The 22,570-nt window shown below is 48.7% G+C and overlaps 1 protein-coding gene across 1 annotated transcript in view; it reads left to right on the top strand.

The window, feature by feature from the left end:
- samd11 (sterile alpha motif domain containing 11) overlaps positions 1-22,570 on the top strand; it is a 62,817-nt gene that overhangs the window by 17,360 nt on the left and 22,887 nt on the right. Inside the window, 2 exon segments of the mRNA XM_048240582.1 lie at positions 9,598-9,710; positions 18,822-18,914. Coding sequence (XP_048096539.1) covers positions 9,598-9,710; positions 18,822-18,914 — 206 coding nt within the window.

Genomic DNA, 22,570 nt, shown 5'->3' with positions numbered 1-22,570 from the left:
CTGATGTCATACTCTCTGCATTTTAATAGGGGTAGGGGTCTCTCTCATGGAATCAGATGAATTTGAAAAAGGCCCAGACATTTTTAGAATGCAGAATTTCTACTCCTGCCAAGATTGGAGAGAGATTGCAGAGGGATCTGGAGTTGTGTACATAATGGAAATTTTTCATTACTGTTGAAACATTCAAAAATTCTTGTTACATTTCTAATTGAAAATGATCTAACCTCACCCTATGATGCGCTGTGGTCAAACCACAACACTTTACTGTAACTTCACTGCGGCGCGTCGGTGTGGTCCTCCGACTGCCCGCTCCTCGGTTTCCTGACTCGCGCGACACTGTGGACAGTGCATGAGCCATGGCGCATTAAAAAGGTCTGACTAACCTTGTTAGAGAGGTCCTCCCTGCCTGCCCCTCCCACCGACACTTCTGCCGCCCGCGCGTTAAGATGATAATGAATTTAAAGTACACTTTGACTAATATGGAGGGCTTTTACCCTTTTAAAGGCGGCGGACACAGAGGAGCCAACTGCCCGTCTCTGTTACACCGAGGTGGGGGGGGGCAGGGGGTGGAGACGTTCTTTGCCCCCACCCCCCACCCCCCTTTACTTTGCACAAATGCGGCTCTGACCGAAAGAGATAATGGGATGTTCAATCTATGAAATTCAATTTCCATCGAACGCAGCCCCGGTAAGTGAGTTGTAGAGGGGTCTTAACAAATTGGATTTGGTCAATGGATGGTGAAGGATGGCGGAGGGGTGGTTTTTCTGTGTGAGTGTATTTGCGCCTTATATATTCATATTGCAGGGTGACAGGAGCGATGGCAGTGATTATCGCCATCATTACCGCGTCCCTTTTACATTATTTAAGCCTGGTTATGTTGGCACAACAGGGAAGCCCTGTCAGAGCTATGTTTGTTGTTATTGTTTGATCACACTCCACCCAGTTACAATAGAAACCACATGGAAACACAATATTTGAATAGACTTTGGCTTGGGTTTGCATGTAAGCTTCAAAATGGCGAATGTGGACATAGAGCGTCATTGAATAGGTACACCTCTACAGGCTTGACCATAATAGGATATCCAGCCCCTGCTGTGAGACAGATCTTTGCACATTGTCATCTTTAAGAACACCCCCTATATCTTTTAACTAGATTAACGTTAAGGGCCACCGGCTTTGCAGGCGATTATTGCTCCCTGGGCCTACCATCCTAGTCTGCACATAGGGGAGGGGGGCTTAGGGGTGGGGGGCGAGCACACACTTTATAGAAAACAACACACGACACAGTGCGGTCAGCGCACGATGCGGAACGGAACGTCTTCCCCCTGTGATTAATGCAGCTTTTATCGCAAGGATCGCACATCTGGAACGGGAGTGTGGACGCGTCAACGCAGCGGACACTCATAAGTCAGAGCAGGGGTAGAGGAGAGCACCATTTCATCATGGGCCGAGCGGGATAACCAAGGGATAAAAATGCACCACAAATATGTGCGCCTGTGAAGGTATTTCTGTTCAGATATCAGTTTTTACCTAAATTAACTGAGTTTTTCATCAGCATCTAAGCCAGATCCATGCTAGTGTAAGAACTGCGCAGTCAATAGCATTTCTTAAAATCAACTTCATTGTGCAAGCTTGTCTTAGGACTTAACCTACAAGCGGCTATATGTTTACCTGAGGGAATTTAGATGAGGCATCTCAGGTCAGGGGCATCTCAAACCACTGTCCTCAGTCACCTAGGAGACTTTGGCTTGGGTGGAAAAGTACTGACTATTTTGGATTAGGTGAACAGGTATACCTGCTGATAGAGGGCAACCCTGAGACTTAATGCCGAGTGGCTGAAAAGAATAGAAAATCCCTTTGAATAAATATGAAATTAATTTCCAGCGCCAAACTGGTTGCAGTTTTTTGCTCACTGGTTATGGCAAGGTGCTGTGTTAGCCCTTAAGAGTCACCGGGGACTTTGCATTGGCCCGAAACGGCAACAATAAATTTTTATGAATTATTTTAAAATGCAGTTATTTTACCTGCAGATTACTTCAGTCTAAGTAGATTACTTGCCTGGCATGGGAGGAGTGAGGCTGGCCTCTCTCTCTCAAGAGCCGACTCACCCAAGAGCGTCCAGGGACAGCGTGCAGGGAGGAAGTCAATGCAGACGAGCGACAACCTTGTTTGGGCAGACTCAGCCCTGCAGGGCATTCTCAAACTTAGCACGCTGGAGAAAAGTTCTTCCTGCTGCTGAGAGGTGTCTCAGTGCTCTGGTGCAGCTGTGCTGGAGAGCTAGACGGGAGCTAGAGAGGAGGGAGCCGGCTAAGCCAAGACCAAAGACCAACCCCAACGCACAGACCCAACTCTTGCCATTTCTCCTCAACACCTTCCTGTCGTCTGGTAAGACTTTGAAACTGTAGGTGTTTCATGGGCTAAAGCAAAGACATACTTAAGTAGTGTGTGCCTTTGTGTGAGTCTCATGGCTAAGGCATAAAGAGGCTTGGTAGAAGGAGAGGAAATATTTTAAACCTGAAACTAATCCTAAACCTTTAAGAACAAACCTTTTTTTAAATGAGTGCATTTGTGCATGTATGGGTAGAAGGAAGGGTCAGAGACATACAGAATTGTTATGCAATAGCAAACAACTTTTAGAGCAACCATTTAGAATCAGCCAATTAGAAATAACCTCCATCCTATCCAACACATGTTTAATGGGTGTTCTCCATCTTTGAGGTTTTTGCAGTGAAATGGCTGCAGATGTAATAGTCATTATCCTCAATATATCAGCTTTGCAGTCATGAGTGGCTGAATATTGGAAACCAGCAGAGAGACTGAAATAGGCCTTGAATGTTCATTTTGGTCTTGGAAATAGAGAGCCTGTATGGAAGTATGACTATTTCTTCGCATATGCATTGCTAGAAAGAGTACCAGAGCAAGATGCAAAAAGATTTCCTGGAGGGAGCCTGTGTTTTTTTTTTTGTTTCCAAGGAGCAATTAATTTTTCAGAACATCCACAGTTCTGCCTTAAGGTTCCCAGATCCGCATGATCTGCAGTATTCATTACAGTCGTCTCTGGAAATAAAAAAGGCTTAAAAACAGCTCCCCGAAACTCAGACGACGACGCATCTTCATCCTCACGTACATGTGCTTGGTTTGTACAGACAGACACTGATGTATCTTACGGCGCTTGCGAACCCCGGGGCCCTCTGCGGATCCAGCCGCTCGGCCGGCCCCAGCTTATGGGAGGCGCAGTACTCAGGCCAGATAACGAAGGCTGAGGCCCTACTGGCTCTGGGCTGGGGAAGTGGAAGCAGAGTCTCTTCTCCGTGAGTAGCCCAGGGGGGGTTTGGGGGGAAGAACAGTAGCTCTCAATATGCATCCGCCTCCTGGCTTTGATCTTTTTTATAACACTGAGCTAAAATCGTGTATGTCTCTCGTGTGTGAGTCTTTTCAGCTAGTGCCTCCAACGGATGCGTTGAAGTTTTATATTTTCACATATTCTATAGGTCTGTTTGTGTATGTGTGTGTGTGTGTGTGTGTGTGTGTGTGTGTGTGTTGTGTGTGTGTACTGTATGAATGTGTGCAAGTGAAATGAGAGAGTTTTCCGTTTGCGGTCATTGTAGAAGAAGGGTATGGATTGGGTTCCAGTTGGGTGGCCGTGTTCCTCATGCCAGTCGGCCCCCCTCTCCCATCGGCTCCATCCATTAATCAATACAATAATGATTAGTGCCACTTCCACTGGTAACAGCTCTCCCACCACTGATGTCTCAATGCACACGCGCAGGGAGCATCCAAACGTACAAGTCTGACCACATCTACATGCACAAGCCCGACCACAACCAAAATCTAGTAAAAAAAATCCTGAAGAACATTCGGCATGGCGAAACCTTTTTTGTATGTGTGTGTGTGTGTGTGTGTGTGTGTGTGTGTGTGTGCGTGTGTGTGTGCTTGTGTGTGTGTGTGTGTGTGTGTGTGCTTGTGTGTGCTTGTGTGTGTGTGTGTGTGTGTGTGTGTGTGTGTGTGTGTGTGTGTGTGTGTGTTTGCCCTTGTTTTTTTCTTTCCCCGGCTCTTGCAGGCTTATCGACCTCACATCAGCTTTTATAAGGCAGGAACAACAGGAAAGCCCAGGAGAACAGACTCGCCTCTTATTTATTTATGTATCTATTTCTGTATTTATTTATTACTCCCTTTGCTTGCCGAGGCCTCCGTTGCAGGCTGCCTCTCCGTGTGAGTGTGAGCTGCATAACAACACATGCTTTTGTTTAGGAACCAGAAGGGAAGAAAAAAATACATATTTATTTATTTCGTTTTTCAACTTTTTAGTTATTTTTTCTTTTTTTGAGCCAAACTTGGTCTTGGTTTTGCCCACTGAGTGTTTTCAGAAAAGTATCAAAATTCCAAAATAAAAAAGAAACCGTAAGCATCTGTGGATCCTTTTAAATAAAAAAATGGGGAGTGAAATCGAGGCACTGGCATTTAATTAGTGTACCTTCGCCTGTCGAAGACTACAGATCAACGCTGCGGTTCTCAATACTTAGGGCTTCGCTCAGAATACAGTAATATTCGCTTGGTGTCTGAGGATAGATAGCTAGCCAGCACCTCTTCACCCGAAGGTGTCTCAGCAAATCTTGCCCCCCCCCCCCCCCCAGCTGCCCCACCGCCCTCCCTCTCTGCTGCCTGGTGGGCACGAGGTCATCAGTGGCGCCACGGTGGCCATGCCTGCCTCGCTGTCAGAGTGCCCGGTCTGCCAGCTCTCCCTGTGACCTCCATATCCGGTGCCAAAGAGTCTCTCCAGCCGGCCGTGTCGCAGGAGAGGGGTGGGGGTGTCGTCACTGCGGGCGAAATCAGACCCTGGGCCTCAGCCCCTGCGTGCGGTCGACGGTATCGGTGACACCGGTACCCAGTGCCCCGTGACTCCTACCACACACACAGACACACACGACACCTGCCTCAGCGCCACACACAGCGCCCCTGTGAGCCCTGGGCCATCTTTAAAGGGTGTGCATGTGGGAGGGGTGTGTGTGTGTGTGTGTGTGTGTGTGTGTGTGTGTGTGTGTGTGTGTGTGTGTGTGTGTGTGTGAGAGTCTCTGTGTGTGTGGGGTGGGGTGGTGGGGATTGTGTATTCTTTCTCTTGCATCCTCCTCGCAAACAGAATTTCAGTCTTCACACGACACGAGATGGGAGAGCTGTGGAGAGCTGTGTGCAGGTGTGGGGGCCCCTTGTGGGGCTCACACGCACCCGCCCAGGCACACTGCACTGGAAATATAACCCCCCTGACACACACACACACACACACACACACACACACACACACACACACACACACACACACACACACACACACACACACACACCCCTATGTCTACAGCACGAGAGACCAGACTAGGAGCAGCTGCGAGTGCTTTTCACAGTATACAGTGTTTGTGGTGAATGTTGCGGCTGCCGACAGCTGTTAATGCAGGAGGCCATATCGTTTTTGGCATCAGAAACACAACTTTGTTTTTCCTTTTTTTCCCCTTCCTCCTCCCTTCTGTGGTCTCTCTGGGGGTATTTTCAAGCTCCGCTAGTTCCACACTGAAAAATCTACGGCCTTGGGATGGTTGTGATTTCATCTAATTTACACCACTGAACCATATTTTTTTTATACCCACTCCACACCAAACACACTGTAAAAAAAAAATAAAATAAAATGTGCTGTTGCCGTCTCCGACACGCCATAAAAAAGGGTCGCGGAGGCTGCAGACTGCAGTTCGAGAAGGGCAGGATGCCCTCTCTCCTTCTGGGTGCTGACAGACAGACAGGCTGGCAGGGGCACTGGTGCAGTCGCGCCTGGCACTGCCCACTCCTCGCACCCTCAGTGGGTGACACTGCCACCACTGCCAAGGTCTCCTCTCAACTGATGTGAATAACCAAACATGAACCCAGCCTATTTTGTAATATCTTTACATAATATTTTTAATATGTAAGCTGTGTTTGTTATATTCATTTACCGACACCTTAGTTTTTCCACAGACATAAAAGGTCTTCTCAGGTAGCCTCAACAACACCGTTGCTGACAGTGTTGAGGAACTGAGAAGTCTGCATCAACCCTCAGTTCTTCTCAGACCAGCCTCCCTCAGGCAGGGCTCGCTACTCTTTTATGGCCCCAGATTGGGGGTCGAGGTCGGGGTTGGGATGCTGGGGTGGGTTCATAACTGGGTCACTGGCGACCGCGCTGATGGTCGATGAGGATGAGAGGCGGGTTATTGACCAGTTTAGGAGAGGGGGATGAGATTATGGCGATTGTCTCCTGTGTGCTGCGATAAGATGGCTGCGCTGACTCAGGCGGCTGGGTCTTACGGCGGACGCCCTGACGCAGATTATGACCTTGGCTGCCCCGTCGGGGAACGCTCATTAGCGGCAGTCACCAGGACAGCTGGGGAAAAAGTGTGCTAATTACCGTGCTAACAATGTCCTTGCTCAACAGGGCTTACCTCGGATACTCGGACTGGGGATAATAATAAGCAGTGAGGAGTCCAGGATGGTATTATTATGGCAGATTGGCGCTATAGTCTGGGGCTTGGTGGGGGTGACTGAGGGTAAAATGGCCGCCACCAGCATGTGTCTTCTTTTTAAATGGACTCTGAGCGTAGCTATTGTGTTGAGGGTCGTTTAGGGATAGGATATGTGAGGGTGTCGGGGCTGTTGGTTATGGTCGACCATCACTGGAAACCTTTCAAATGACCAAGAGTATGAGCCAATGAGCCAATTGCTGTGAGAGGCATTCTAGAATTGAATCTTGAATCTAGAATTGGTGGATGACCACACCAGCCTCCTCCTCAAGTGTAATCAAATCAATTTGATGTCCAATTTGGCTCAAGGAAGCTCATGTGAATCCATTCATGACAGACTTGAATTATCCGGTGTATTTGTTTTTTGTCTCCCTATGTTTTGTTGTCCTGTCAGGATATTGGGTCATGCTGGAGAGGTTTGTTTTTCTGTAATTGAATATTCTCATCTGTGTCATTATTTTAATTGCCTTTGAGTTTGCAAGCATCAAAGGAACACTGTCTCCCTTGGAGATATTTAGTGTAACAAATCTGTATGTTTTTTTGTATCAGACAAAATAATGCTTCTACAGAGGAGCCAGCGAAATTTGATGTGTTGTTTCGATCAACAAGAGAGTTGTTTGTTAGGAACAATTCAATCAATTTATTTGATCAGTTTATTTGATCAATCTCTGCCTAATTTATTGTTGAGGTTTCAGTAGGATTAGTCTTGGATTATTTCATGTGGCTATTAGCAATGAAAACATAATGACATTCTGTGAAAACATTATGATAATGGAATATCACTGCCCATGTACAGTGTGTTGTGATGGTGGCTCGTGGCTGTGTGGATACGTCGCCGTGAGATTGGGTAGCGTTGCTAACCAGCTCAATGTGTGTGGCAGGGAAGCCAGGCACAGCTGTACGCCAGCTTTGATTGACAAATGACGGAGAACCACTTCTGGGCTGAGAAAATTGGGTCCCCTCAATGTGTGTGTGTGTGTATGGTTGTGAAGGGAGAGAAAATAAAAAAACACCCAGTCTTGCAAACTGAAAGGCTGCCATTAGTGAGAGACAGCCTGTAATCTGTGCGAAGCAAACACTAGCATTTCGCTCGCCGCAAACCGGCTGAGAGACGCTCGGCTGCCGCTCCAGAACAACCGCTATCGGGAAATGGGCCGGCCATACAGACGGCCGGCGGTGTTCCCGGCGACAGTTCCACAAAAAGAAAAAAAGAAAAAAAACAACCCGGCCGCATTAAAAAAACCTGGACACCTCGAGGGCCACTCGCCACCAGTCACACGGCGCTACGCACACATCAGATATTCCCAACGTGCTAATCGCTTATTTTACATCATTATTCTCTTTAAGGAGATCAGAGCCCTAATCAGATTTTGATGAAATGCCCTCATGACACACTTCCCCAGTTTGGTCTCAATACACGCGGTTCGAACTAATGAGCCTGCTGATGAAGGGGATGAGCAAGAGGCGTGTACGTGCGCGTGTGTGTGTGTGTCAGCGTGTCTGCGAGGTAAGGTTGGGGGAGAGAGAGAGAGATAGAGACGAAAGGGAGGGCATGGAACGGGCACATCCCGTTCTAATCTGGCTCTGGGTGAAGGGCCGCTCATGGAGCGCTGAAGGGCAGGGGGGTGAGCGTGAGCGGTTTGTTGCTGGCGTGGCCGATCTCCGTGATCCAGGATCAGGCTGGTTGGGCAAGGTGCCAGCGTGGTGATGGAGCCCCAGTGAGAGAGCACCCACTCGGACGCTCAGCTCCGCTCCCAGGGGGACATCTCCTGGATCCTCACGCTCACTTCTCCATGCTACTGTACCTATACCACTGGCGCCCAGTATGGAGGAGCATATGAGCTTTATCAGCCATAGACAGCATGGATAGATATTCTGTCATACTCATATTATTAATGCAATACATTGTTCATTCACTGACTCAGTGACAAAATATTCTATAACAAAAAGTAGAGTGTGAAACGCCGAATTGAAATGCCACCAAGTAAAACTTTTTACTTATATCGTATGTCTTAACTGTTATAACTTATGTCTCTTTATATTAGTAATGTAAATAGCTTAGAGAGGCTAAGCCGTCGTATACTACTCTGCCCATGAATGCAGATCAAATTTGGCACGACTACAGCACGACTACAAATGTACTTAAGAACAATTAGTTGTCATTAAAGATAGGCTGGCATATCTGAGGATCATACTTATCCCAGCTTGTCTCCTGTGTTTCACCACTTCCAATCGATTTTAGGAATGGTGGTTAAAAACGATAATCACTTTGATTTAAGCTCATAAACTTCTTATGAGTTCTGAATATGTTGATTAGAGCATCTTAAGATGGAAGATGAGGTAGGATAAGACACAAAATTGCTTGATGCAGGAGTCTGTCATTGCCTATTACTCGCTTTAAATCCCAAAGACAATAGGCACTCTAGCAGTGAATCCTTAATGAGAGTTAAATACACTCTACTTGTGTCGGAAAGATGCATATCGGATATGATTCTCGCTAGCATGCCACAGGTAAATTTTGTTTGTATTAGCATTAATCTATCATTTTTGTATGTATTTGCTGTGTGTGTGTGTGTGTGTGTGTGCTTGTTATGTTACTCTATGGACTTGTCTTTGGTAAAGTAGCAACTCAGTACTGCAAGGAGAGATGAGGCTTTTCGATTTCAATTCTTTAATACTTAGGCTCTGTTAACAATAGCACAAGAGTACATCTGATAAGTAATACTGCACTAATCAGTGTGAAACTCAACATAAGTTGAGGTATTTTGTCTGGATTTGTGTAAGACAAACATAGCATGAGCTTATAGTGTTACCATTTGTCTCTACTGGGATCTGTGTAGACACCATGAGCAGCACAGTTACATTTCTTGAGAAGAGTTTTTACTGTGTATTTGTTGGACCTCTGTATGTATTTGTAAAAGCAATTTGACTAAAAAAGTTCTCTCTCTCTCTCTCTCTCTCTCTTTCTCTCTCTGCCTCTCCTTTTCCCTACATTCTTTCTCTTATACTCTTCTCTGCACTCTGCTCCCTCCTTCTCCTGCTCCTCCTGCGGCGGTTCCAGTCGTGACAGTGACCTCTCAACGATCATCTCCAACCTGCACAACACCCGACAGCACGGCATGCCCGAGGGCCAGCCCTGCACCGACATCAACAACCTTGGCCCCGGACAGGCAGGTAAGACACGCCTGGAGTCGCCAGCCGCATCGCCGCGGACGGGTGGAGGAGGTGATGGGGGTGTCGATGAGGGGTGGGGGTGTGGGTGCGAGTGTGTGTGTGTGTGTGTGTGGGGGGGGGGGATGGGCTGCCTGCCAGCTGCTGCTGCTGTTTTTCTTCACCTTTTCCGTAGTTTTCTTTCTCTTCAGCTGAGCCAGTTGTTTCTTGTTTCGGCTAATTCTCAGCCCTCTGCCGCTCTGTTTTTCCCTCCTCCACATGAGGGGACAAAAACATGAGGGGGAACCATACCCTTATACCCTTTAGGGCACTCATTAAATAATTATACTCCATTGCTTTTTTGGGCATCTCTCGTTCTCTGGTTTTGGTGTAATTTGCTTGATTGAGGAACTTAAGCTCATTACTTATCCCTTTGTGTCCCGTGCTTAATGTCCTTTTTTCCGGGAGGAGATTTCTTTATCAGGCGCCAGGTCTGCCCCTAAACCCTCACGTTAAATCACTGCTCTGGTCAAATAGCCTTATTTCCCATTAATCCAGTTTCAGTCAAACAAAGGGACTACAGTGGGCATTAATCTAATGGGTACTCACTCAAGCAGAGTTCAGGTTTTATGTACGACCGTTTCGCAAATGGAGATTCGCCCTGATCAAAGGCTTTGTTCGTTTTCTTTGTTGCCTGCTTCCCTGTTCCCACTATTCCAGTGTGGTTGCTCCTCACAAGCATCTACTGAAATACGTTTAGTGCAATTAGTGGTTTCTTGAATGTGAGCTTGGCTGTTGTTATGGTTTTTCGCATGACACATTGACGTCAGCGACTGTAGTTTTTGGGGCCGGTGCTTTCGCAGGTGTTTTGCCTCAAGGGTAGTATTTGCCACACTTCCTCAAATGCTTTGGCCGTCTACATCTGTCTCTGCCTTTGTAGTTAGTCTGGTTTGTTCGTAATTCTGTTATGCTGGACAGATTTTTCGTTGATTAATGTAGTTCTCTATAGATGTACTGTACATGTGTTCAATGTTTGTGAATCGTACATCTGCGTCATCTAAATTGAACATGGTGTGAAGACAGTATTCTTTAGAGGAAATGTTGTCTGCAAATGCATGGAAATATGGTGCACAAAATACCCTGTCAAAAGCAGTGCCTGAGCAGAAAGGATATATTCTACTAGAGTCTGAAGTAATGTCTGACTCCCATGGCATTTTGGAGAATAAGGCTGTTGCTGTCTGGAGAAAATAAGTTACAAATTCACCAACTAGTGCCAACAAACCAAAAAACGTTGAAAAGTTGCTTTCTACTTAACAGCTTTACAGATACAAATGTATTAAGGTAGACATGTTTCAATTAAACAAAGTAAAAAGGATGCTTAAAAAGCATGCTTAGATATTTGTTGTCTTTGCCATATGGGCAGGTTCAGCCTAAATCCTGATCACATAAAGTGGCATCAGTGCAGCTTTGCCACTTACCGACACCCAGCTCTGCCATCTCCTGCCGTTTCTCATCACCACCGCTCCTTTAATTGTCCATAAGATGATTCACATTAAGGCGCAAATCACCTTGATACGTGTGGATGTTTGGACTGGCCAACAGATCTCTGGGATTCAGTGGGGTTGAGGGGGAGGGAGGAGAAAAAAAGACTAGTTTAATCTCCAATAATCTTAATTGAGAAATCTCAATTAATTCTAATCTTAATTGAGCAAGACACAAATGGATGAGGGGCTGTTGCCTCCCCCTGTGGGCTGGGCCCTGAAAAAATCTGTCCGTTTGAGCATTAACCCAGAGATTTGGGAGTCTGTTTAAGCGGCTCGCCCTGTGTCTGTAAACAAGTCCAATCCGATCACCTAGTGTGTCTAATTCTGTCTGCCAGTGAAATTAGAGAGCCTGCGTCCCGAGGGAAGGTCAGGGGTCGCCAGGGGACGTGACAGACAGTAGGGCTCGTCGGCATGCCACACACACACACACACACACACACACACACACACACACACAAAACAAGGTGGAAGGTCCCACTGTTCCCTACGCAGGAGAGAGGACTTGTCAGGGTCAACGTGCTGGCCCCAGTAGTGGTAGTGCCAGCTCACTGTAGCTGCATGGATGTGCCTCAATGTGGTCATTAGTGGGCGTTCCAGTATCTGAACATGCTTAAATGTTTTATTTCACTAATGGCCTCCAAGATCACATCTCTGAGGTAAATTCACAAATTGCTCCATGCCCACGTTTTTCGTTGATGGTGAGATTAGCTTACTTTACTTTACCACTTATAAGAATGTTAAGAGTGTTAAGCTATTACAAAATATTGTTTCTTTAAGCCCCTTTTTTAAAAAAAAAACATGGCATTGGCAGTGCGGAAGTGATTGACAAGAATGTGCAAGCAGAGAATGAAATGGAGCAAGAAAGAAAAGAGAGAGAGAGAGGCAGTGGAAAAAAAAGAGCATTACGAAAGTTGGAATGAGGTAGCGTTGCAGCGGCGGCGGTATCTGGGGAGGAAGGCAGGCAGGGCAGACAGCGGAGAGAGACAGAGAGAGAGAAGCGAGGCGAGGCGAGGCGAGGAGGGGAGAGGAGAGGAGAGGCGAGGCGGTCGCGACAGACAGCCAGGCAGGCAGGCAGGCAGGCAGGCAGGGGGAGAGAGAAGGGGGGAGGAGGAGGAAGCGGGGCCGCTCGGCTGGAGAGCGCCGTTAATTAAATCTGAGGGACAGACAGGAGGGCTGACCCAGGCGTCAACAGCCCGGGACGGAGGCCGCCCCTGCTCCCGACGGCCGGCCACACTGGCCCCGAGGCGGCCGGGTGGGGGATGGCGGGCGGGGAGGGGATAGTGAGTGAGCGAGCGAGAGAGAGCGAGGAAGGGAGCGAAAGAGGGAGGGAGGGAGAGAGGGAGGGAGGGAGGGGTGGCTAGGGCGCCGGGTAGATCGTCTGGCTCCCTGTGCAGACTCCAAACTGTGGCTTTGCGGTCAGCCCAGAGACTCTTAATAGGCGTATAAGGTGTTTCTGTTTTTTTTCCCTCCCCACCCTGTTCCTTTTGGACTCCCCCGGTTTTCTTATGGCACATGGGGAAAATTGTGATTACGTGTTTGTGTGTGTGTTGGGGGGTGTTTATATGCTCGTGTGTGTGTGTATGTGTGTGTGTGTGTGTGGAGGTGCGTGGAGGTGCGTGTGTGAGTGTGACTGAGTGAACGCGTACTCTGATTTTATTTCACACAAGAGTCGCCACCTCGCTAACGGTCAACAAACGGTTTTCTGTTTGATACCGGTGGCCCCTCTGCACTAAGCTTCTATCTCTCTGCTTCAAACGGTTGACAGTGATGCTTTGTGTGTGTGTGTGTGTGTGTGTGTGTGTGTGTGTGTGTGTGTGTGTGTGTGTGTGCGGTTAGACAGACATAGAGAGAGAGAGAGAGAGAGAGAGAGAGAGACATAGAGGGAAGGCTTCAGTCAGCTGAATGCAACAATTCATTATGTATGGAGTTTTTTTCACACTTCCTTCTTAGTCATTCCCTTGCGCTCCTCATTTACTGTACTCTATCCACCCTCATTCCCAATCTTTCTTTTTCTCTTCCTTTAAGAAAAATCTGCCCTTTATCCTCCATTTTTGCTCTCTCTCTCTCTCTCTCTCCCTTGTCTCCTGAGGCTCGCTGTGGGAGAGCAGTAGCGTGGATGGGTTGGTGTGGGGGTGGATGGATGGGTTGGTGTGGTGGTGGGTGGATGGGTGAAGGGAGATGCTGCATCCTCTGGGCAAGCGGAAGCGCCTCTCCCCTCCCCTCCCCCTCCCCCCACACTCCTGTCCGCCTCCCACCTCCTCCTCCTCCTCCTCCTCCTCCTCCTCCACCCACCCCACCCCCCCGTAGCCAATCAATGGGAGCCTTTCAGCCCCGGCAGAGGCCCGCAAACGCGGGATCAATAAGTTATTAGCACCATTCTGTCAGCTGTAATGTGCAGATTGATCGGGGTCCGCGGCTCCCGCCCGCCCGCCGGTCGCCACTTCCCCCGCCTGATAAAGATGACAGATTAAGGGAATAAGAAAAGCGAATTAAAGAGTCTGGCTGTCTGAGCCGTCACTGGTCCAGGCCAGGAGATAGGGACGAGGAAGACAGAAGGAAGAGAGAAGGAAGAGAAAATGGATGAGAAAGGAAAAAGAAAGAGAGGAGGAATGAGGCAGACATGGAAAAGGAAGAGGAGAAGGAATCTTTGGTGTCTATATCTTTCTGTCTCTCTCTCTCTCTCTCTCTCTCTCTCTCTCTGTGTATTTTCCTCTCGTCGCTCTGTCGCGTCGCTCCTTGTGTTTGCACTTCCTCTCCTCCTCCCCCTCCCTCTCTTTAGCTCTTATTTATTTCTCTCTCTCTCTTCTCTCTCTCTCCAGCTCCCTGCATTATGATTCACTCCCCACCACCACCACCACCACCTCTATCCCCACTCACCTCCCCTCTTGCCCTGCTGCTGCTGCTTTACCTGTCAGACGAAAGGTGAAGTTAAACATGCTTTTGCCCGGGCCATAGGCCAGGAGCACGGGCCAGTCGAGGCCAGCCGGGGGATGGGGGGTTCCTCCTCCACTCCTCCACTCCTCCTCCACTCCTCCTCCGCTCCTGTCTTTGTTTGGCCTGCCGTAAGTGGAAAAGACCGGCTTTGTGAGGGCATGAGGGGGCCTCGGCAGAAGAGCCGGCCTAACCTATTTACTTAGTGGTTTTAGCGGTGGCATGGAGCAGGGAAGGCGCCAGCAGAGGTGGAGCCGCGGGGAGGGGGGTGGGTGGTTGGCACTGGAGATGGGGCGGCCAGCAGGCTCTGTTTGGTGTTAAACGGGCGCATCAGCGCTTTAAGAGGCAACATTTAATTGGCATTAAAAGCTTTCCGCCTTTAAATCTCTGACCTGCAGGCACCTTCTTCACAAACTCCAGTCCCATTCTAGTTCAGACAGCTTGAGAGGAGTTCTAAGGTTTATTTGTTTATTTGTTTGCTTGTTTTTCACAGCGTGTTAAAAGAGTTTGGATAAGGGGAGGTGTGCAGTGTTCAGGGAATGTTTTTGTCTGAAATGTGCGTGACATTAAGAAACATTTAAAAATGAAGGATGGAAAGGAAAGAGGAAATGATATCCCTTCAAAATATGTTCAAACTGCTTAAATCAAGCTGCTCTACATAAATACTAGATGGAGGCTAACAGCTTTTGTTTGTGCAAATCTGCTAATGGGAATAAGTACCTAGTTTATACCAGTGCGCTAGTCACTGCACTGAGCTACACTGCTAGTGTCATAAAGCTAGCGGCTAATCTGATTATAATCAGGACATTAACAGGAAACTAAATCACCATTGTGGTAGATCTCTACATCAATAATAATTTTAAATGCTAATTCAAACACAACCAACACAGTGTAGAATTCTTGGTCCTCAATACGTTCTCATCTAATAGGAATAGTCATATGTAATAGCATGCTAACATTAGACCATACAAAATAATATTTATTGGGGATTTCTGTCTGAAAAAACGATTTTGTTCAGAAACAGGCTGTCAGTCCATCAAAAGAGATGGTGTATGTATGCAAGTCATTTCTGGTGAATTATGTTATAAATGGAAGTGTTTAACTTCTCCACTGGTCGTGAAAAAGGGGAAAAGCTGCCTGCTGTACCATTAACGGCCCACTATAACTTCCCGTCAAGGTTGTGTGAGAGGTGAAAATTTAGTGGTATCCCATAAGAAAGACGTTTATGACGCCAGTATCCCGCCCCCCTGTGTACGTACATCACATTGATTCATGCTCAGTTTAGGCCTGTCAACCACATGCCCACTGCTTACGTTTGTGTGCGAGTCAATAGATTTGGCTAGCCGTGGGTGCTCAAGGCGGCCAGCCCAGCCCAGCCTACGAGGGGAAGGGGTGGTGTGTGGACTGTGGAATAAGTCATTCAGCCCTTTGAATTATGTGCATAGAATAATAGACTTCCCTTCAGAGTCAGGCCCTGGACTTTCCCTTTTGTCTGAGGCAGTATTCCAACCCCCCCCCCCCCCTCCCTCCAGAGTAGAGCGAAATGACTGAAATAAAAGGAGGTTATAGCGACATTTAGTAGAATACACGTTAAAAAGGGTTTTGGTGAACAGGTGCATTTGCATGTATGTCAGTGTATCGTTTGTATTTGTATGTGTGTGAGTGTCAGTAAGAGTGCATCAGCTGATAGCACTATGCAACCTTGAGCTGTGGCAGGTGACGGTGACAAAAAAGCTGGCAGTGAGGCGCAGGCATAGGCGATAGCACAGGCGCCCACAATAAGATGGTGATAAGGATGTGACCTCAGAGTGCAAAGACTGACTGTGGATGGGAAGGTGGTGGGTGAGCTGGAGAGATAGAGCCCACTGCCCTGTGCTCTAGACCCCTGAGGGTAAAGCACAGGCCTGATCCCAAGGGTCAGAAGAAGGGGGGTGGGGGGGTGCAACGGGGACACTGGCCACCTGATTCCCTCCCCCATCCTCCCATACAGCTGCATAGCTCCATCCACAGAGCTACCCAGTGACTCAGATGAGGGAGGGAGGGCCTGGAGATGGGCGATAGCCCAGTGTGCTGCTGCTGCTGCTGCTGCTCAGTGGGTTTCCTATGAACTCCTAGCCGATTTAAAATCTTCATTTGAAGTTGAGTTTAGCTGAGGTCAAAGTGAGGGGAATGTTAGGAGTAAGAAGTGCGGAAATGGAAGATGGAGAGAAAAACCGAGAGAAGGAGTAAGTGATCATACCCTCTGCCTCCCCCCCTCCCCAGTGGCCTCCCCCCTTCTCTCCTTCCCTCAGGGAGGGAACATGAGGTGATCTAGGCCCATTAGGGAGGCCCCTCTCTCTCTCAGGGCCCAGATCAGGAATACACTTCACCCAACTACACACACACATACACACACACCCACACGCACACAGCCCTCTCCTCCATACCCCCAGGCTGCACCCCCTCTTCCCTCCAGAGAACACATCAAACGGGATCATTAGTGAACCTCACTCCAGTGCCGCGCTCCTCAAAGGGCCTCGGCGTCCCTGCTTCGCCACTCCAGAAAGCCCTTTCAAGCACAGGCTTGCTCTCTCCCTCCACCGGCTCCACTCCTTTCTTATCGGAGGGGAGGGATGAACAGAGCGCTTGTGGTGGAGAGGAGCTCTGGGAGACGGGGGTGGAGGGGGTCGGTGGAGGGTGGGGGCATGACGGAGTGTGAGTAGGTGGTGGGGGTGTTGTGCGTTTTGCACACAGGCGATGCAGTTGTTCAGGCTGACATTCCTGCCTCTCTGCTCACCCTAGAAGGACTGTCTTCTGTTTTTTTTTTTATATATTCCATCCAGCCACCACTGAGCCGACAGAAAAGATGTACCCACGGGTTGATTTTGAGCTTTGGGCTCGGTCTAGGCTGTGATGACAAGAGTTTCCACACGCGGACAGTCATGCTAAGCAGTTCTGAAGCACTTCTGTCACCGCTGCTTTCAGAAAGACTTAAGGAGAGTTAAAGATTGAAAAAAACAAAATCAAGAACTTCAATAGACAAAATGCTAAAACCATTGTTGAGTCTGAACAACTTAAGGAGAGAACACACAGCAACAGTAGCTCTACGAGCAGGGTGGAGCGATAGAGATAGAGATAGAGATAGATAGAGCAAAGAAAGAGAGCAAGAGCAGAGAGAGGAAGAGAGAGAAAGACAAGACATAGAAAAGAACAACAGAGAGAGAGAAAGACAGGAGGTGAAAACAAGAGAACAAGAGAGAGAAAGAGAGAGAGAGAAAGCAGTGACAAACGGCGTCTTCCTTCCTGCTTGCATGCAGCCTCATGCAGCCGGCGTTATTAGCAGGATATTGATTTGTGATGTCTTTGGGGGAGGGTGCTGTAATTGTACACTAGACGCTCCTCTCTCTCTCTCTCTCTCTCTCTCTCTGGCACTCAGTGTTAATGCGGGGCTACTCAACTCCCCATGACCCGAAAGGGAGGAGAAATATGGCAGGACCTCCGGAGTGACGGGGGGTTGGAAGGGAGAGAGAGAGAGAGAGAGAGAGAGAGGGAGAGAGAGAGAGGAGTAGAGAGAGAAAGTGAAAAAAGAGGCGAGAGGAAGAGCAACAACGAAAGAAAGAAAGAGAAAGAGAAAAAAAGAATAGAGCAACTCAAAAGGGCTTTTGCGAGAGCCCTGCACGGAACGGGAAAGCGAACAATAGAAAATCGTGTGTGTGTGTGTGTGTGTGTGTGTGTGTGCGTGTGTGTGTGCGCGGGCGCGCTCAGGAGCAGGAGCGGCCGAGGCGGCATGGGCCCAACAAAGAGGAGCGAATAGGAACAGCGGCCCGCCAAATAAAGGAGGACGCAGCCAAGGCTGCTGAGCAGAGGCGAGCTGCACTGTACTGGGCTCTGTCTGCTTTTCTCTCTCTGCTGGTGCGGGGAGGGGGGGGGGGCTGCTGATTACCAGGCCAGCCAGAGGAAAGAGGGGGATTGTGTAAACCAGAGAGAGAGAGAGAGAGAGAGAGAGAGAGAGAGAGGGAGTATATAAGAAGTAAGAAAGAGGAAAGAGGAGAAACAGAGGCAGAGGCAGGGAGAGAGCGGAAAGCAAGGAGAGAAGTGGAGAGAGAGAGAGAGAGAGAGAGAGAGAGCTGGAGGAGAGTAACAAAGGAAAGGAGTTAGGAAGGAACGAGAAAGAAGGCTGAAAGTAACAGATAGAGAGACAAGAGAGTGTGAAAGAATAGAAAGAAGAAAAAAGAGAGTGGAGATAGAAAGAAGGAAAGAGAAAGAGAGAGAGCGAGAAAACCACACACCCCCCCATGCCTTGCACATGCCTGAGTAGCAGTCTGATGTGTCATCTGCGGCGGCGCGGGCCCTCTCATCTCCTCTGACAGCCTAGCCACATCTCCAGGCTCCCCGCACCTCCTCAAGGCCGTCACACCTGCCACTCCTAGAAGCCCCTCCGCTTCTCCCTGTTCACAAGGCCATCATGTAATGCAGGTACACGCCGTCGGACACAGCGCTCTGGGCTCAGCTGAGGGGGGGAAAGAAAATCAATGGGTGGAGTTTCAAAAGAGAGAGAGAGAGAGAGATAGAGAATGATTGGGGGTGAGGGGAGAGAGAGAGAGAGAGAGAGATATTTGTCTCCGAGCTAAGAGGAAGACTTGACCTCTGATGTTGTCTGTTTGTTTGTTTGTGTCTGCAGATGACATTTTAGGCAAGAGGAGAGCATATTCACCCAACAGCAGCAGCGAGTGCGCTTCCGAGAGCAAGAAGTCCCGAAGTGTGTCTCCTAAAGGTAGGAGGGCTCCCTCTCTCTCTTTTTCACTCTCTCTCTTGTCCTCTCTCTTGCTCTCTCTTTCTTCTACCAGCTCTCTTTCTCTCTCGCCCTCTCTATCTCTTGCCCTCTATCTCTATTTGGCATTTCTGTCTCTCACTCCATATATTTCTCCCGTTTGCTTGTTTGTGTCCTGGCAAAGCAAGAACTGTGTTTGTGTGTGTGTGTAATAATGTGATGCAATCAGAGCTGTTTAACCTCAGGGTGTAAGATTGAGTAGGTGATGGAAGGAGTGGGTGTTGCTGGAGTTAGATAGAGGGGTGCAGGAGGACAGGAGAGATGCCAAAAGAGGAGTAGGGAAGGAGGGATGAAGAGAAAAGAGGTGGAGAGAAAAAGGAAGGAGGGAGGAGCAGTGTAAAGAAAAGGGAAGGGTAGAGGGGTTGAGTGACAGGCCACAAAACAGACACACACACACACACACACATACACACACACACAAACCTACTCACTCATACACACACACACACAACAATATGCTCCCACACGTAAGCACATAGAAACACACAAACAAGCTTGACGTGGCCCCACACATTCTCTCACACATGCACACACACACACACACACACACACACACACACACACACACACACACACACACACACACACACACACATACATGCACCCTCACACAAACGCACACACACACACACACACACACACGCGCACACACACACGCACACACACACACACACACACACACACACACACACACACACACACACACACACACAGAGGCATTATCTTGTCAGAGTGAACGCAGCGTTGCACTGGCACGCACTCGACAAGCTCAAATGCAAAACAAAATAAAACAAAGCGCACGCATGCACACCAACTCTTTCTCTCTCTCTCCCTCTCTCCCTCCCTCTTTCTTTCGAACACACATGTACACTCACACCCGCAGGCTTCATGGAGTGGGGGCGGTTGAGGGGGTAGTGAGGAAGGCGAGCTGGGGGAAAGCCATGGGGGGAAGGGGGGGTTGATGCGGGGTGATGGGGGGGTTGCGAGCGGAGAGGAGCGGGGGTTGCTTCCAAGGGAGGAAGTCATTAAAACGGAGGCGGAGAGACGGGGGCTGCTGTCATGTTGGCGCTTCTCCTTCAACGCCGAAGCGGAGATGCCACCCCAGGGAGGAGATGCTGTGTGTGTGTGTATGTGTGTGTGTGTTGCTTATGTAGAGAATGTGTGTGTGTGTGTGTGTGTGTATGTGTGTGTGCATGCGTGTGTGGTATGTGTGTGAGTGTGTGTGTGTGTGAGTGACTGTGGAGAGAAGGGCTCCATGAGAAAACAGCATGACTATGAAGTAGTGGCCTTTATAGTGTGAAACCAGAGAAAATCACAAGATGTCCCTCCTCTCTCCTTTACACAAGCTGCTTTCAGACACGGCCTCCGCAGTATATGCGGAGCTTTGTCAAACGGAGGTCCGACCCTTCGGATTGCTAACGGATGATGCTAACATGCTGACATTATGCGGTCATATGTGTGAACGACGTACTGTACATTAACAGAATCTCTTTGTGGTTGAACAGGTTGAGTGGTTGAACACGCACATGAGCAGAATCTCTGCATGTTCTTCACTTTGTTCAGACACGAGCTCATTTACATGATGTCCGCCAGAAATACTACGTGGGGAGTAGTGTAACAGCCGGCTAAGTTCGGAATTCCAAATGGCCGGTTATGTTGTTCAGATACACGGCCCAGCCACTTGACATCCGCAGAACATGCGGACTTACACGTAGGTCTGAAAGCATCTACAGTGCTGTGGAATTTGTGTTGCGAATAAGAGATGTTAAGGGCAGTGTAACAGTGAATGTGCGAGTGCTGCAAAAAACATCTTTTCACTGTTTAGCCTTGTGCTGTCACTACTGCTAATACCTGAGGATAGAGAGAGAGGGTGAGGGAGGGAGAGGGGAGGGAGAGGGAGGGAGAGAGAAAGTCACTGTCCTCCTACGCTCCTACTGCTGTTTGCTTCCCCTTCCATCATTTCCCTCCTCTCACCCCTCTGTCTTTGCTCCCTTCTTTTTCACTCACCCCCTAGCTGTCTCTCTCTCCCTCACTTCCTGTCCTGTCTCCACCTCTCTCTCTCTCTCTCTTGCTCTTTCTTTCTGCACTCCCTCACACCCTCTGCCTATCTGTCTGTCCCACTCCTCTCTCTCTCTCTCTCTCCTTATCTCTACCTCCTTCCGTGTATGTGTGTGTTGTGGTGTGTGTGTGTGTGTCTGTGTGTGTGTGTGTTGTGGTGTGTGTGTGTGTGTGTGTGTGTGTCAGGGGGGTCTGGGGGAGAGGTTTCTTGTTGATGCATTATACAGCAGGCTGTGGTGAGAGGGGCTCCCTGCTCCCACTCAGGAGGGGCACAAATCACATGCATGCGCGCACGCGCTGACAGCCCCGCACACTAGTGGGACCAAGGTGCACACACACACACACACACACACACACACACACACACACACACACACACACACACACACACACACATCCACTCTCTGCACACTGCGATAAATGCACACCGACCCTCTTGTGTGTTAAAAACACACATACACACACACATTTGCTCATGCATACACACACACAATCACCACAATCACCCATGCTGCCTGATTTTCCGCCCACTGCAGGGATTAGGTCAGCTGTTTAACTGCCCTCCTGACGCCCTCACACACACACACACACACACACATACGTAGACACACACTGACACACTGTCACCCAAACACACACACACACACACACACAAACAACACAAGAGTGAGAGAGAGGGAGCGACCGAACCGAGAGAGAGAGAGAGAGAGAGAGAGAGAGAGAGAGAGAGAGAGAGAGAGAGAGCGACCAAGAGAGAGAGAGAGAGATGTTGAAATATGCATATCCCACCGTTTTCTTAAACATGTGTGTTGGTGAGCGTGCTGTCAGTGTGAGGTCCTGTGGAGGGAGAGGCGAGAGGCGGTCAGGGAGCCGTTGAGCAGGGACAACAGAGCCAGCTGGGTCAGCTGGGACCGGGACGACGTCTGGCCACTAATTGGTGCTGGACTGCGGGGGGAGGGACAGACGCTCCGACGCCTCTCTGGAGACCCCACACCTACAGACATGGTAGGAGAGAGGGGGAGAAAGAGACAGAGAGAGAGAGAGACATAGAGGAAGTGGGTGAGAGAGAGAGAGGAAGGGAGGGGAATAAGGAAGGGAAAGAGGATAAAAAGAAAGAAAGACAAATATTTGTGTGTGTGTGTTTTTTTAATGTTTTAATCTTATGTTGAGTCATGCCATTAACGGGAATTCATCAAATACTCTGGCATATAGTAATCTGTCAGATTAGCGTTCCTAAAATTTTAAGTGAAGTTGAGTTGCCAGTTCGGGCTACAACACAAAGTTTCGACTTCAAACACTGAATTGAGCTCATACACCCACAGAACAATACGACACCCCATCAAAACTGTGTCATGTTGGGCCAGCTGTGAGGCAGAGGGCTTTGGGTGTTTGGTTGCAGACTCAGCGACTTCTATGAAATGGCCGCCCCTGTTATGTGGTTAGGTGTGGCTGACGCACACAGACCTTATGTGTTCACCTCATACGTAGGTTAGGTCCCCTGCGCAGCACTTTTTTCAGCAGGCAGTGCGCCGGTCACCTGG

This window comes from Alosa alosa, chromosome 4, assembly GCF_017589495.1.
Source record: "Alosa alosa isolate M-15738 ecotype Scorff River chromosome 4, AALO_Geno_1.1, whole genome shotgun sequence".
Classification (NCBI taxonomy): Eukaryota; Metazoa; Chordata; class Actinopteri; order Clupeiformes; family Clupeidae; genus Alosa; species Alosa alosa.
Note: the sequence above shows the minus strand (reverse complement) of the source record. Positions and strands in the feature narration are given on the sequence as shown.